Source organism: Lissotriton helveticus, chromosome 7 (genome assembly GCF_964261635.1).
Source record: "Lissotriton helveticus chromosome 7, aLisHel1.1, whole genome shotgun sequence".
Classification (NCBI taxonomy): domain Eukaryota; kingdom Metazoa; phylum Chordata; class Amphibia; order Caudata; family Salamandridae; genus Lissotriton; species Lissotriton helveticus.
The window spans coordinates 627,498,783-627,515,550 of NC_136068.1; the positions used below are offsets into that span (position 1 = coordinate 627,498,783).

At 47.9% G+C, this 16,768-nt stretch overlaps 1 protein-coding gene across 2 annotated transcripts in view; it reads left to right on the forward strand.

The window, feature by feature from the left end:
• Positions 1-16,768, forward strand: part of RNF40 (ring finger protein 40) — a 212,162-nt gene that overhangs the window by 110,076 nt on the left and 85,318 nt on the right. For both annotated transcript variants that reach the window (XM_078652854.1, XM_078652855.1), the window contains exon 15: positions 4,093-4,242. In XM_078652854.1, coding sequence (XP_078508980.1) covers positions 4,093-4,242 — 150 coding nt within the window. The remainder of the gene's footprint in view (positions 1-4,092; positions 4,243-16,768) is intronic.

The window sequence follows — 16,768 nt, forward strand, 5'->3', positions numbered from 1 at the left end:
CTTTTCACAGATGCCCTTGTTTAGTGGGGAAAAGTCCTAAAAGGATAAGCGTAAAGTTTGTCTAATCTGCCGCCTTAGCTGTAACACCATTATGAGGTGTAAAATCGTTTTAGAGATTAAAGAGATACAGATGATGAATGTTTCCAGGTTAATCTGAAAAATGTATAAAATGACTTGTGCTCTCTGAGTTTTTTAGAAGTTTCTGAATAATATGAGCATGGATTTGGTTCTAAAGTCCGATGGGAGGAAGTTCCAGAAGGTAGTGACGCCTCAGAAAAAGTTTGGGTCAATAATAGTAAAGTTTTACATTTAGGTTTAGAGTTTCTTGAAAGGGTTTTCCACCAAACCAATGACTTCAAACTGCCATAACAGCTCAGCTTTTCAGAGAAGGGAAGTATTTTCCGCCATCTCCTGTAGTGACACAAAAACAAAAGACAGTTGGATGTTAAATATCATACAGAATGCACCTCGACCACAAAGGAAGCTTCAGTCCATGCAGGACTAAATTAGACCGCCCGACTCCTTACAGTACGGCAACAAAAGTAAAAGGAACAAATGATGGACGGAATGCCAAACAATGCAAACATTCGCCCCCAGTCACAAAGATCTGGGTTTAATCCATTGTTCTTTAGCTCACCACTCCACCCGAGTTTGGACCTTGCCATATGCAAATCAGTCTTGACCCTGCTCCTCATGGCAACAGTCCAGCCCAAACTTCCAAGCCAGGTCTTCCCTGGTCTGGAAACCAGCTTCCTGTGACCTGTTTCAGGGCATCACCCCATATCAGCTAGGTTAAGGCTAGCTTGAATCCCATGGCGCAGTGAGCACGGGACCCACATATGGGCATACCCTTCCCACTTAGGGCAACAAAAGGAACAAATGATGGACTGAACAATGTAAACATTCACACCCAGTCACAAAGATCTGGGTGTAATCCATTGTTTTTTTGATCACCACGCAACCAGAGTTTGGACCCAGCCGTATGCAAATCAGTCTTGACCCTGCTCCTCATGGGAACAGTCCTTTCCGAACTGCCAAGCCTGGTCCACCCTGATTGGGGACGAGTGGCTGAAAAGTTTCAGCACTCTGTCCATCATCCTGTTGTGCTTGCTATGTTTGCCCTAAGTGACCATGGGTATGGCCAGTCATGGGTCCTTTGCGCGCTATGCCACTCAATTCAAGCCAGCCTGGCTGATGAGGGGTGATGGCTTGAAACCAGTCCCAGGAGGCTTGTTTCCGGTCCAGGGAAGGCCTGCCCTGCCAATTCAGGCTGGGCTGTTTCCATGAGGAACAGGGTCGACTGATTTGCATATGGCTGAGTCCAGACTGGGGTGGCATAGTGAGCAAAAGAACGATGGATTAAAAGCAAATCTTTTGACTGGGGGCAAGTGGTTGAAAAGTTTCAGCACTCCATCCATCATCTTGTGTTTACGTACAGTACGAAAACCTGAGCTCACAAAATAACTGCATGAACATCCTTAAGGAAGTGAATCCTCTTTCTACTAGAACTTCCTGTGCATTCAATTGGAACTGATTCTGTGCCTGAAGTCACTGCTTGCCATAAGAAATGGTGAGCAAAACACAGTCCCTTGGTTCTCTTGAGCCATCTAATGCATTCTTTAAAGAGGTCACACAGTTAATGATGTCAATATAGATCTCAAAACCGCTAGATGACATTATTAAACAGACATACTAGAATATCTATTGTTGGGGATTGTTAGTGATGCAGGACTGGCATAAACTTTTTTTTTTTAATATACCCCCTGTTGGCCCCTTTAAAAATAACTCATGAAAACTCATCCTTCCGTTCTTTCGAAATACATTTCCGACATATATATAAATCATTTGTTTTCATAGTTCTTCCCGAAACTTTCTGTGGTACGCAGAAATCTCTTTACATCCTAGGTGTGAAAAAGGAGCCAAGGTACGATCTTGACAAAACCAAAGAGATTAGAGAAATTAAGAAACTGTCAATTATTTAGATATTTGTACAGATTTAGCTACTTAGTATCAATCCTAAAGCAGGTTAGACTTATGTGTTCTCACATTCCATCAGGAGGCCAGCAGCCCTGTTTAGGGTAGGTAAGATCCCATTGCAGCAGTAGGATCTTCTGAGGGAAACTCTACACAATGAACTCAGCTGAAGATCAGTTCCTAAGTTTCCCCCAAACACCGCTGCCTGAATGCTGACTCCAGACACAGTGGGTCAGTTGTTTAGCCACTGTCCCACTCACACAATCCCTATCAGCCTCTCCGGTAAAACATCCTTAGCATGTGCTGTAACTCCAGCCTAGATACCTTAGAGATGGACAGCAGTGTCTCAGAGTATAGGTTGTATACAATCTGTGGCAATAATAGCTATACATTTTGTTCTCAACAATTTATATGCATTGCCATAATACAGATTAAATTTGAACACTAAATTAAAAAGTCAAAATACCACACAATGCGCAAGTCAATACAGACACTCCATGTGCTAGGGTAAATACATGGTTGCACTTTGGCACAGGCGTCTGTCTCGCCGTAAATTCAGACCCTGTCACTCCTGTGAGCGATGACAGTTCCTTTTGGTTGCTGCGCCTCAGCCCTGTCCGAACAAGTTTCCTATGTCCACTCATGTTATCCTTGATCAGATAAACTCAGACAAAGATGAGTTGTGTCCTGTCAGAGCTGTGACATCGAATGTTGCCCCGACCCGATGTAAAGGGCAACCCCCCTCGAACTTGTCTTACTCCTAAGTGACTAAAGTTGACCTTTATAAGGGAAGTGGTCGGACGTTAAGAGAAAGGAGAGAAATTAAAGAGTATTGGATCCACAAGTTGCACAAACTCTACTGTAAGTTTAGCTCAAAGTTAACTCCGCTCTATAACAGAATGTAGTATTCAGAGCACAGTGGTAACGAAGATACGCCTTCTAAATAAAATTGTTGCATTTGTTTCCACTGCGTTCTTCTTGCCTCTCTGCATGTTCTCTGTATACAGTGTTTATTTTACTGTGTACAGTGTAGCAGCCCCTTGTGATCTGCAACGTTTGGTTAGTTTTGCTGCAAATTTTTACTTTTCCCTTGACTACAGCCTCTACTTCCCCTGTGTGTTTGTATTTTGCCATGACATGCACAGTACAGCCCATACTGAGGTTTCCCTGTTACCTGGATTTGTGTTTACTGAGCCAAAAGCTGCAGAGAAAAACCAAAGAAAATGATGGACGGCGCATTGACAATACAAGCACTCACCCCCAGTCAACTGATCTGGGTTTAATTCATCACCGTTCTTTAGCCCACTCTGCCACCCCTGTTCAGACATGGCCATATATGCAAATCAGTCTGACCCTGTGCCTCATGGGAACAGTCCAGCCCGAACTGCCTCGGAAGCTTGTTTCCGGTCCAGGGAAGGCATGGCTTGGCAGTTCGGGCTGGACTGTTCCCATGAGGCACAGGGTCAGACTGATTTGCATATAGCCATGTCTGAACTGGGGTGGCAGAGTGGGTTAAAGAACGGTGATGGGTCAAACCCAGATCTTTTGACTGGATGTGAGTGTTTGATTGGTTCAGATGCTCCGTCCATCACCACCCCCTTTTGTACCGCTTTTGGCCGCCATAAGTGTGGCAGGGTATGCTCAGACGCGAGTCCCTTGCTCACTTTGCCACTGGATTCAAGCAAGCCAGGCTGAAGACGGCTGTAATGCCAGAAACCTGTCCTCGGAAGCTTGTTTCCGGTCCAAGGAAGGCATGGCTTGGCAGTTCGGGCTGGACTGTTCCCATGAGGCACAGGGTCAGACTGATTTGCATATAGCCATGTCTGAACTGGGGTGGCAGAGTGGGCTAAAGAACGGTGATGGGTCAAACCCAGATCTTTTGACTGGGTGTGAGTGTTTGATTGGTTCAGATGCTCCGTCCATCACCACCCCCTTTTGTACCCCAAAAGCTGCAGGGCTCTACCCAGTATCATTGATGCAGTCATTTACATTAACAAGAATCGACTATGTCCACATTAAAACAAAACAGGCACATAGTGTAAAATTGAAAAAAGGTTCTCATCATCAATGTTGCTAGCTTATGAATTTAAGGCATTTCTTTCTTCCACCTTTCCATAGGTAGAAGAGCTGCGATCGAGAATACGTGACTTGGAGGAGAAGGAGAAGCGAGAGAGCAAAAAGATGGCAGATGAGGATGCACTGCGCAAGATCAAGGTAGCAGAGGAGCAGATAGACCATCTGCAGAAGAAGTTAGGCGCCACTAAACAGGTACGAAGGCCATGAAGAGGGCAGGAGGACTAAGATTGCAAAATGGGGAGGTAATGATGCAGGGTTTTGAAGAAGGCATAGTGAGCACAGGCTAGTAGTATAGGCGCAATGGTATGCAGATGTCATGGTGTCTGTGCGAAGAGGCCTCCTGTGGGCTATGGGTGTTAGAACAAAGTTACTTAGCTGTACTCTGTGGTTCTCCAGTATTGAAATGTTTCATAGATTCTCATGCTTGAATCTTGCCCATCGTCATGGTGGGAGTCCCACAATACTTAATTAAGAAGTACTACTAGAAGTACATTAGAAAGCATTGAGAAAGATAGTACACTTGTAAACCAATCCACATAATTAGAATAGAACCAAACTTCAACCAGTTAGAAAAAAGCCTCAGACCCCCGTCTCCCCTGCAGAGCCACCATACCCCAGATTTTGAGCACAAGTGTGACTGAGAGAATAGTTGTATGAGGCATAATATGGCAAGCCTAAGCGGAGAGGTGGGCGGACCGCAGGTGAATCTATAAAAGATTTCAATAGTGGAGAACCACAGTGTACAGGTATGCAACTTGTTTTTTCTCCAGTATTGAATCTTTTATAGATTCACATGCTTCAATCAGATTAGCTAGCAGTAATAATGTTCAAATTAAAGCGATTAGGCGAAGACACTTAACGAGACACACATTTTTAAGGAAAAACAAATTCTGTAAAACATTTTACAATATAGAATCAATTTTGAAAATATATCATTACAATCTCTCTGAACTAGTATTATAGAGAATAAATGTAAGAAAGAAGCTTTACCTTACAGAAACAGATGTCTGAAGACTGCCTGTCCTACTGCTGCATCCTTCTTCCATGTCGAGTCCAAGCAGTAGTGCTCGGTTAATGTATGCACATTTGACCATGTTGCTCCTCTGCAGATATCCGGAAACCACAATCCAGCAACTAGGGCTGTAGAAGTTGCCATCTTTCTTGTGGAGTGTGCTGCAACATTTGTGGAAAGTGTATTCCAGCTTTTTCGTGGCTAAAAGAGATAGCTGACGATATCCATCAAACAATACTGCTCCTTGAGATATCGTATCCTATTCTTGGGGGCGCAAAAGAGATAAGCTGTTCCGTCTTTCGGAAATTCTTGATTCTATGAATGTATAACTTTAAGCAACATTTTATGTCCAGAGAGTGCACATCCCTTTCAGCAGGAGACAAAGGGTTTTTAAAGTATGTTGCCAAGAATATAGGTTCATTTAGGTGAAATGAAGTTGGAACTTTAGGTATAAAGCGTGGGTTTGTTCTTAACCCCTTCGACGCTCATGACGAGCTGGGCTCGTCATGCAGTAGCCTCCTGCTACCCTCATGACGAGCCCAGCTCGTCATGAATGTGCGAGGATCGCGAAATCCCAGCACAGCAGGGGAATTCCCATAGCATCCAAGAGGTTAACACCACCTTGTCTTCCTTAAACTGTAGAAATGTTTCTGAAACTGTCACAGCCTAAATTTCACTGACTCTCCTGGCCGATGTGAGGGCCAACAAGAGCGCTGTTTTCAATGAGAGATATTTCATTTCTGCTTTATGGATCAGCTCAAAAGGTGGCTTCATGAGTCGAGTGAGAACCACATTTAACTGTCAAGCCACTGCAGGACGTTTTGTAGGTGGGAAAGCCCTGAAAAAGGCTTCTCATGAACTCTTACTAGCCTTGTAGACCAAAGAGAAAGTTCCCTTGACTTCGTACGAAGACTGGAAATCGCTGCCTGGTTGACCTTGATGGATGAGTGAGTTAATCTGGACTTTGCCAGAAGAAGGAGATATGGTAACAACTCTTCTGTTGGAGAATGTAAAGGATGCAGGCCCTTCTTAATGCATCAATTGCAGAATCTCTTCAAATTGGTTGCATAAGCCTTATTTGTGGTAACAACCCTTAAATACTATTGAACTGATTTACATTCTGCTGGATTATTTGAAGCTCCAAACACGTAGTGGCGAGGTTCCATGCCGATAAACTCAAGGAATTTATTTGCTGGTGCAGTGTCTGATCGTTGTTCATGGATAGATTGTTCAACAGCCAAAAGCGAATGTATGGAGAGATTGACAGTATTAGGAGCTGCGAATAACAAAACTGCCTTGGCCATGCTGAGGCTACCAGAATGAGATGGCATGGCTCTTTCTTCGTTTTGCATATTACTCTTGGGATTTGAGGAATTGGTGGAAACGCATAAACAAACATTTCTGTCCACTGCATGTGAGAGCGTTCCTCCAAGATTTTTTCTGAGGAAATCTGCTGGAAAACCATACACACTTTTTGTTGGTCTGAGTCGCAAAAAGATCTAAGTTTGGAGTGCCCCACACCTTGAATACTTGTTCCAGCTGCACCTGATTCAGTTTCCATTTGTTGCACTGGCTGCCTGTCCTGCTATGCACGGGACATGCTCTACTTCCAGAGTTATATTGTGCTTTAACAGCCTCCTCCAGATCTCTTGTGCCTGAACCAACAGCGTGTGAGATCTGGTACCCACTTGCTTGGCTAGGTAGAACATAGTTGTGGTGTTGTCTGTTCTTACCAGAACAGAAGAGCCTCGAATTCTGGGGAGGAATGCTTGCAGCCCAAGAAACACTGCCCTCAATTCTAGAAGATTTATATGCATCTGTACTTCCTGGGCAGACTATTTTCCAGGAATCTTCAAGTCTTGGAGATGTGCTTCCCAAAATATTGAGCTCTTTTCCCCACCATGACGGAGCCTTCTTCATTGCCTCTGTGATGAAAATGACAAGCTGTGAGCCTGAATCCACTGGACGTCCAGCTCTTACTAAAGCGGCCGCATATGTAAGTGACAATTTGGAATCAATGGGATGCATTAAGATAGCATTCCCAGCATAGATTTGTACATTCTTATTGAAGCAGATTTTTTTTTGCTCGAAGTTGAGCCGCCATCTGTAATTATCTTATGTCTATGTTCTGATGTGTGGGATATGCCTTCGCTACCTTGGTGTCCAAGACTGCTCCAAGAAATTCCCGCGTTTGACTTGGGTTGAGAAATTACTTTTCTACGTTGAGTTGCAGCCCTAGAGATTTGAAGAGCCGCCAACAAGCCAAAGTAGATTCTTTTGCAGAGTGGAACGTGGACCCTTTCACTAGCAAAACGTCCAGGTAAGGAAAGACCTGGTATCCTTGCCTTTTCAGAAAAGCCGCTACCGGTGCCATTCACTTTGTGAATACCCTAGGGGCTGAACGAAGGACAAAAGGGGAGGACCTTGCCACCTCGAACCTCAGGAACTGACTATGTTTGACATGAATTGGAATGTGAAAAAATGCATCGAAGAGATTGAGAGACATCATAAAGTCCCCTTTGTTTATCAATAAAATAATCCCTTGCAACAAGAGCATTCTGATAAATTAGTTTAGTCGTCTGATACCCATGACTTGTCTCCATTTTTTCACATTTCTTCTTTATGACGAAGAAATTAGAGTAAAAATCTTTTCTGAGTTGCCGGATAGGAACTTCTTCTATTGCCTCCTTCAATAAAAGAGTCAAAACCTCTTGTTTAGAGAGTAAGATGTTGATGTGGCCTCTTGGAAGGTGGGCGACAAGGAGGCTTTTGGACAACATCTAGGGTGTGACCTCAGTGAATAATGTCCAATACCCATTTGTCCTTTGTGATGGTGTTCCATTGATGGAAAATGGGGACAGATGATGGATTCCCTGAGGCTAATGATGATAAGAGGTGGCTGTTGTGAGAAGTTGGCCTGATATATGATGCTCACTAGTTCTAGTGATCACCTTGTATCAGTCCAAACAACCCTTATGGTGATTGGTTGTAAGTCAACCTTATAGACCAGCTATCCTAATGGTAGCATGGACAAAGCAGTCTTAGGCTAAACTCTTTTGGCATGTGAAGCTAGCTGTTTTACCACATGTAACCCCTTGAATACCAGATGAAAGGACACCACACAGGTTGTTATGAAAATAAACAGTATATTTATTAATAACAAAACACCTCTGAACTCTTTATGAGGTCAGAGGGCTAAGCACATGACAATCTCTTAGGAAAAATATGATAAGTTGCACAAAATTAACATGGTGCCCTAGGGGCACGACAAACCATATACTAAGTAAATGGTATAAGGAAATCGATAGAAGGAATGGAGCTGTCCAGAGGCTGTAGGTTCGCTGGGACTACACTATCCTAACCTCAGGTAAGTAATAGGAGGCCCATGGGACGCGTGTGCAGAGTGTGAACTCACACGCGAGATGCGGAACAAAGTCAATGGACAGTACAGTTTACGAAAACGGTAAGTACGGACAGTCGTTACTATCTAGGACTAAAACGACTGGAAATCTGGACACTAGGAGAGTTAATCTACCCTTGAGCACCGAAATGCTCTTGTTACCTCACCCACGGGCTGCGGGTGCATAGGTGTCAAAGTGTGTCGGGTTCTCGCGTCGAAGTCAATGGAGCCTTGAAGAAAGATGCTGCAGGCGACCAAGTGGAAGATGTCCGGTGCGATCCACGGGTGGATTGAGGAAGAAGAGGACCTGAAAGCAGAGGGGACAGTGTTCAAAGTCACTAGCCAGTGACCGGAGTGGAACCAGGAGGGAACCAGATGCTGTCGTCGTGATCAGGTGAAGAGTGGACGCTTGTCTCTGCAGCCACATGGACCAGGAGGTGTCTTCGACGACCAAGATGGAGGCACGAGCTGTCCCACGCAGGCTCTCGCTGTCGGCGGTGTCGGATCCGGATTTGGAGTCAACAGGCCTTGGCAAAGGCAACCCATGCAGTGAGTGGAAACGGCGTCTGGAGTGGACCAGGAGGGTCCAGGGTGCTCCTCTTTTGGAAGGGAGCAAGGGCCAGTCTGGAGCAACCAGACCAGCAGTGAAGGTTTCAAGGATCGTCGTCTAGGAGGTCACTAGCCAGCCGGCAAGTGACCAGACAACGCGTCGAGCAGCAACCAAGCAAAAGGGCCCCACGCAGATCTCGTGGATGCTGGAGGGCTGGTCTTCGGTGCAGGGGCTGCTCGGGGCTGGGGCTTCTCAATCCCCAAAGCACTTTCTCGAGGATACCTCTGAAGTCGTGCTGGAAGCGAAGTGCAGTCTCTTCAAGATGGCCGGTCCCACGTGTCTCGTCGCACCCACGGGTCTCAGCTGTGCTGCAGATGTGGGTAGAGGTCGGAGAGGTCTGGGAGTCCGGGTCTCGTCGGGCTCTGAAGTCTGGATCCGGCAGGAAGGACGACAAAGTGGACCGCTAGGACGCTTGATGGTGCCTGCAGTTGCAGGGTGGACACTCCTTGCCACAAGGGAGATTCTTCAGTCTTCTGTGGAGCAGAACGTCGAAGTCCAGAGTTTCTTCTTGTAAAGTTGTCAGGATAAATCTAATTTGGAATGGGACCAGCTCCTACCTTTATTCTCGTAAAGGGGGCTGTACTGTGACTAGGTCCCTCCCATGGGTGGGACCAGGAAGGGGGGTGGTTACAACCCCTATCCTTCATCCGGTTTCGCGCCAGAGCTGGGGCTGGAGTGCCCAAGCAGCTGGTTTGAACCGGTGTATGCACAGGGCACCTTGTGTGCCCCAGGCATGTCTCATTCCTTTCAGGCCTGTCCTACCTAATACACAAAATCCTGTCTGGGGTGGTGCTAGCACCTCCCAAGGCAGGAAACCCTTTGTCCAAGCCTCCCTCGCTGGAAGGACTCCCAGCAGCAGGAGGTCAGACTTGTGTCTGTGGTGGCAGCATCCATTTTGTGATGCTGAGGCTTCGTTTAACTTTAACCGGGGTTCACAGTTACATACATGTCGCGTCCCTCTAAAAGGGTGGAATGCTACCCCCGTCACCAGAATTGGCGAGGGGGTAGTATTCCAATTCGTATGACACCTTACTCGACATGTTTTGATAATGCTATACCAAAGTTGGCATTCAACCGCGAGGATTATAATGCACTTAAGAGTATATGATATAGCGTTATCATGGAACAGCTATTAGGACTTGGTTCCGCAAGCTGCAGACGGGCTCAGCTCATGCCAGAGCACCATCTCACATAATTCCAAGCACTCTGCCTTCAGGATTGATAAGGCCCATAGGAGTGACTGATAGGAATATATGTGTCCATTTTGTTACTATATCTACAGCAAAGGGTGATTACACCACCTTGCCCCAGCTGTCTTACCAGCCAGTTGTGTCTGTTTAGATGGCCAGCCAGGGGTGGCATATTACATGCTTCAGCCCCTGGTAGGCCTTGAGTTCACCTATGCCCTGGGTACCTATGGTACACTGTACAGGGACTGATAAGGTGTCCCAATACCAATTGGTAAATGCACCTAAAGTACATGGATGTCAATTTAGAGAGAGAACAGCTAGGCTGTGGGTCTGATTAGCAGACCCACAGCCAGGGAAAGTCGTAAACCAGTGAAACAAAAAAGCAAAAATCTGGGGTGACCATAGGATTGCAGACCCTACTCTCCTACAGCTGGTGGGAGAAAAATGTCACTGACGCCTGGAGGTGTCTTGAGACTTTCCTCAAGCTGAAGGCCGTTGTCGAGCCGATTACTGGGTCAATGGCATGTAGGAAGCTCAAAACTGCTGTTGCTGACCGACGTACTGTGATCTATAGCCCTGTTGAGAATAGGGCAGGTATCGGTATGACTGGAAGGAAGACCCCTGCTAGAATTGACCTTTTCCCCTTCCTCCACGAAAGGACTGGTAACGTCTCTGTTGAAGTGCCTAGGGAACGTGCCATCTCCGTATCCACTTTAATGCCCTGCAAAGCATCATCCGCGTGCGTTCCAAATAGATTATCCCAGTCGAAGGGCATGTGCAGGGGTTTCAATTGAATCTCAGGGCGGAAAGATGTAACCTCCACCCGGCCTGTCTATGGAGAACAGCGGCACCTGCCATTTGTCTGAAAGCAATGGAAGACCAGTCCATAGCAGTATCTGTTACCTCAGAAGATACTCGGGCACCTTTGTGCGAAATGTCTTTCGCCTCCTTTTTCTTTTTCTCAGAGAGATGATCCAGATCTGACCACATCTGGTGGTCGCAGCGCCCCAGAATAGCTAAGGTGTTGGAGGCCGTAATGGATGTAGCGGTCATTGCAGCAAAGCGCAAGCCAAAGTTATCGGTTGTATGTCATTACATCGCATACTAATACCACGCATGCCTTTACAACGCGGGTATTACTACGCGATGTCAATGACAACGACATGCCATCACATTGCAAATTTTAGCCACGACTATGCCTTTACGACGCATGCCATTCAACGCAAAGGCCTGCATGGTAAAGCTATACTCGTGGTTAAAGTTTACCAGATAAGTGACTCTACCCTACCGTACTCTAAACACAAATATAATACCCCTGCACAACCCTCCCCCGACCCCCAGTCCATTCCCTACAATAACACCACACTACCCTGCACGACCCTCCCGACAGGTCCCTAAAACACTACACAACCCTACCCTAAACCCTAAAACACTGCACTACCCTAAACCCTAAACCACTACAACACTACCCTAAACCATAAAACCCTACACTACGCAAACACTACAACACTACCCCAAACCCTAAAACCCTACACTACGCAAACACTACAACACTACCCTAAACCACTACTCCCACCCCTACACTACCCCTAAAACACTACAACACTACCCTAAACCACCCACTACCCACACTACTCCCACCCCTCCACTACCCCTAACCCTAAAGCACTATGACACTACAACACTACCCTAAACCACCCACTTCCCACACTACTCCCACCCCCTACACTACCCCTAACCCTAAAGCACTACAACACTACACTAAACCACCCACTACCCACACTACTCCCACCCCTACACTACCCCTAACCCTAAAACACTACAACACTACTCTAAACCACCCACTACCTACACTACTCCCACCCCTACACTACCCCTAACCCTAAAACACTACAACACTACCCTAGACCACCCACTACCCACACTACTCCCACCACAAGCACAATCACCCTTACCTCTTTCCTCGTGGTTCCAGCGTCGCTCTCTCTGCTCCCGGGTCCTGCTTCACGGCGGTGCACATCGTTGTGAGGAAACCGAAAAGCCCCAGTTTCCTCACAACGAGGTGGATCAGCATTACATCGCATGCATTGTAACGCATGCGATGTAAAAGCAACGCAGAGTAAAGTCCGCATTGTGATGGCTGTTCCCCATGTTATCCAACCTTTTTCCTTCCTTATGAGACGGAGCTGAGCTAGGGGCTGACAGATTACTGGAGCGCCTTTGCGCTGCCTGCATCATCACTGAATCTGGCCGAGGAAGTCCAGTTAAACACACAGGAGCAGATTCAGGGTGTTTATACTTTTTCTCCATTCTCTGCAGTACAGCCGTGACCGAAGCTGGGTTCCTCATCAGCTTCAACCCCTCCTCGCAGATATAACTAACTATGGGGCTGGAGTGTACTGATTTTCTAGTCGAGTCCTTAAAATCGTAAAGGAAACATTCAGTCTGAGGTGTAGGAAACAGTAGGTTAAATATTTTGGATGCTCTTTCTAATAACTCGTAGAATGTTCCGATATCCCCTGGAGGAGAACTTGCTGGAGAAGGAGATGGCGACAGTGAAGGAGGGATATAATCGTTCCATTACTGACCAATCATGCCTGGATCTTGAATGAGCTCTCCCTCCTCTGGCTGATCATCGGGATCACTTTCAGTGTAAATGTCTCGATGGTAATACTACAAGGGCCTGGTCTTTCTTCCTCCACTTGAGGTGACGAAGGAGTAACAGGTAGCATTGATGTATCCTTTATTCCAGGGCGCCCCAGAGTTAGAGAACTGGAGCATGAGTATCGGAAAAAAGCTTCTAATAGTCGTTTAGCATATGCCTGAGATCCGTGACCAGAAAAGTTGGCACTAACTTGGCATCGCCTGTAGTTCCTCATATGTCTCGTATAGGTAATCGTCCTGAATAGAATCATAACATTGTGGCTGATGACGAGCCGTGAAAGAGTAGTCTCGTACCATATATTTCGATGTATCCTGGATAGGATCCTCGTCTTCATTATCAGTGTCCTGACATTTTACTTTCAATGGTGACGCTCTGTAGGCTGGTCCAAACCTGACTCCTCTCTATCCAAAAGATGAGATGGAGGTAGAGGTGATACTTTACTTGGAGATGTGAGACCTGGAAACTTTTGTGCAATTTAATGCATTCAAATGTGTTTTTTGTGATCCATCAATGAAGAAAGTCATTTTATGGTGATTGTCAAAGAAACCGTAATCCTCATCGGAGACTTGAACACCGCCGTCGACTTTCATAGGAGTAGAAACAAGAGTGGGGGGGTGATCTGGATGTCGTACTTGACAACGGGTCCATCAACAGTCTTTTTCATCAACTGAGACTGCTTTTGACAAGTAGCAGCTACATATACTGAAGAAGAAGTGGAAGGCTTCTTCTGGGCAGAACTTTTGATGATGTTTATGAGCCGCCTTCTCTGAAATAGATGGTTTTTCAACCTTTATCTTTTTTGAGTCCACCTTTAATTAAGTAGAGCCCTCATTTTTACGCTTTCGCTCACATTTGGAGTGACTAGGACCTTCTGTAGCAGGGGATCTCTGTGTATAGTCATAATCTAGTGAATAGTCCCGCCCATGTGCGTGGATCCCGGAGCAATCCAAAATAATCTCTTAAGTTGTCAAAAAATGCAGACCTGCACAGACACTTAAGAGAGAATTTAAAGACAGATAATGCGGCCTATATCCACAGGCTACACTGTCCAGTACTTCAACTAGAAATTCCACCAAAAATCCACAAACAGCACAGCCTGTCCAGATTTCTCCACAGAGAAAAACTTTCCCTTCCCAGCAAAATCCTCTGTAATGATAGAGAGGAAGGAGTGGACAGACAAGCCCCACAGGCTGCCATTATGTTGCTCAGAACAGGATACTGTGCCTTTAAGAAAACTTTCCAGAACACTCTCAGTATCCCAGAATGCACAGCAGGTCCCTTTTACTTTCAGTTCTTTTTTTCGGCTCCTGCAAGCAGGACCCTGGAGCATTGAGCTCTCCCTTTCAAGGGTTTATTTAGATTTTTTTCACTTTTCAAGTGTTTGAGTGCTTTCATTTGAAGTACTTTGGTGTTTTCTTCCTTATGTGTGTGTGTGTCTTTGTGCACTCTTTTATTTGTCGAAATGCCTGCTTTGTTTGACAAATGCCCAGAGTGTCCGAGGAAGAAGGCCAAGTCGGACCCACATGAGGTGTGCATCGTCTGCCTTCCCTCACCTGAGGAGTGTGGCATTTGCCAGACCTTATCTACCAGGACCCTGAGAGAGAGGATGAAGATCAGGCTCCAAGGCCTGGAAGATAGACTGAAGGCACAAGGTGGGTCTGGGCATACTTTATCTGCCCATGCTGAGGCCTCTGGGGGGGCTCACCAGGGGCAGGAAGACCAGCAAACGTCCTGGTTCTCCGCCGGCGTCGATAGCATCGACGACGGCGTCGAGAGGGATGACAGCAGTCTGTTCCCCGTCTCCCCAGGGCTCTGGGTCGAAGCGGCGTCGACGTTCGACGTCGAGGGACTGACTAGGCCGCCGTCGAGATCGCCGTCGACTGAGTCATCGGGGTCGTCGTCGAGTCATCAACGTCGAGAGAGTTCGGCCCGGCGTCGGCGCTTGCTGTTGAGGCGACACCGCCGTTGGCGAAGAGGAGGAGGTCGGCGTCGAGGGGATCCTTGACGTCGAGAAGGACATCGAAGGCTCGCAGGCGTTCGACGTCAAGGAGCCGCTCGGCGACCAGAAGGCGTTTGCCGTCGAGGAGAAGGCGTTCACCGTCCAGGAGAAGGCGTTCGAGAGGACGACGTTCTAACGAGTTCTGGCGCCAGGAGTCACTCTGGGTCCGCTGGGGCGCGCCGCGACGTTCGCCAATAGGAGACACTGCCTCTCCATCGCCTCCGCCTAAGAAGAAGAGGGAGTCGCCGGGCTCGGTGTACTCCGAGGTATATACACCTTCTAAGCCGAGGTCGCCTTCCCCTCCCTTGCCCAAGGAACCTCCTCCGCGGAATCCCACTCCGCCTCCGCTTCCTCCACCGATTCCTACTCGTGCTCATCCTCTGCTTCCGCTGCCTACGGCTCCGCCGAGGGCTTCACTACCACGGTACCCGACGCCGCCTAAGGGGACCCCTCAGCCGAGGCTCCCGGTCAGGCCGCAGTCGCCTACTCCTTTGAGACCTGCGGAGCGTCCGAAGCCGAGGAGATCACGCTCTCGCTCCGGCCGGAGGGAGAGATCGCGGAGTCGTCACCGGTCGTCGACAAGATCGAGGCGACGCCACAGGAGGCGCAGATCAAGATCCCACACGGACTCTTCTGGGGCCAGGGACTACTCGCCGACTTTGTCGGAATCCCCTGGGACGAGGGTGTCGCCAGTTGACGACATTGTCCCATTCCAAGATGTTCTACTGAGGGGTGCGGCTAAGTTGGGCATCACGGTGACGGTGCCCATGCCCACGACGTCCGTGATTTTCGAGACACTACATAAAAAGCACCTGTCTCAACCGTTGCTGCCGCTAGTACCGGGATTTGTAGAGCCCGCCAAGGAGTTGTTTCTCACTCCGGCGGTGACGAAGGCAGCTCCCTCCAGACTCCTCAAGAAGTACAGGGCGCCGGAATTCTGACCCGGCTTTTCTCAGGATGGATCCGACACCAGACTCTGTCATAGTGACGGCGGCTAGGAAGCAGCATGCCACCACCCCGTCATCTACAGTACCTCCTGATAAGGAGAGCCGCTGGTTAGATTCGGCGGGCAGGAAAGTCTGTGGGACGGCGTCTACTGCAATGAAGGCTGCAAGTGCCGCGGCTTTGCTAGAGGATACGATCGAACCCTATAGGAGTCCCTCCAGCAATTTGCTGAGCTCCTTCCTCGAGAGAAGAAAGAGGACTTTCAGGAGATTCTGAATGAGGGGTTATTGGTGTCGAACCAACTCATCAGCGCGGCTGCTGATGGGTCTCTTCTGGCGGCGCATGGGTACTGCCGTGGTGTCAATCAACGGCGCCACGCCTGGCTTCGCCTTACATCTCTCAAGCCAGAAGCTCAACAACGGGTGGCCAACCTGCCTTTCTCGGGGGAAACTCTGTTTGGCAAGCATGCGGACGACGAGATGGCCCGCATGAAAGCGGAGGCCGAGACCCTGACGGCTGTCGGGTTGGAGAAGCCCAAGGAGAAGACCTACCGCCCGTTCCAGAGACTGTTCGGGGCACAAGGCAGAGGGCGAGGGCAGTCTTCGGGGCAGCAGCACCAACAGCAGCAGCAGTTCCGGAGACCCTTCCAGAAGCGCCAGAAGGGCAGAGGCGGACAGCAGTCCGCAGCGGCGAACAAAGGCCCGGCTGGGTCTAGGCCCTGAGCGGTTACTTCCCCTGCATCCGTTACCCACTCCGGTGGGGGGAAGCGTTAAATTTTTTCTGGCAGATTGGAGAAAAATTACTCGGGACAAGTGGGTGCTGAATATTGTTTGCAATGGATACAGTCTTCGGTTCACTAGCCCGCCTCCAGCAATTCCACCGGTCAGCTTGCAGTTT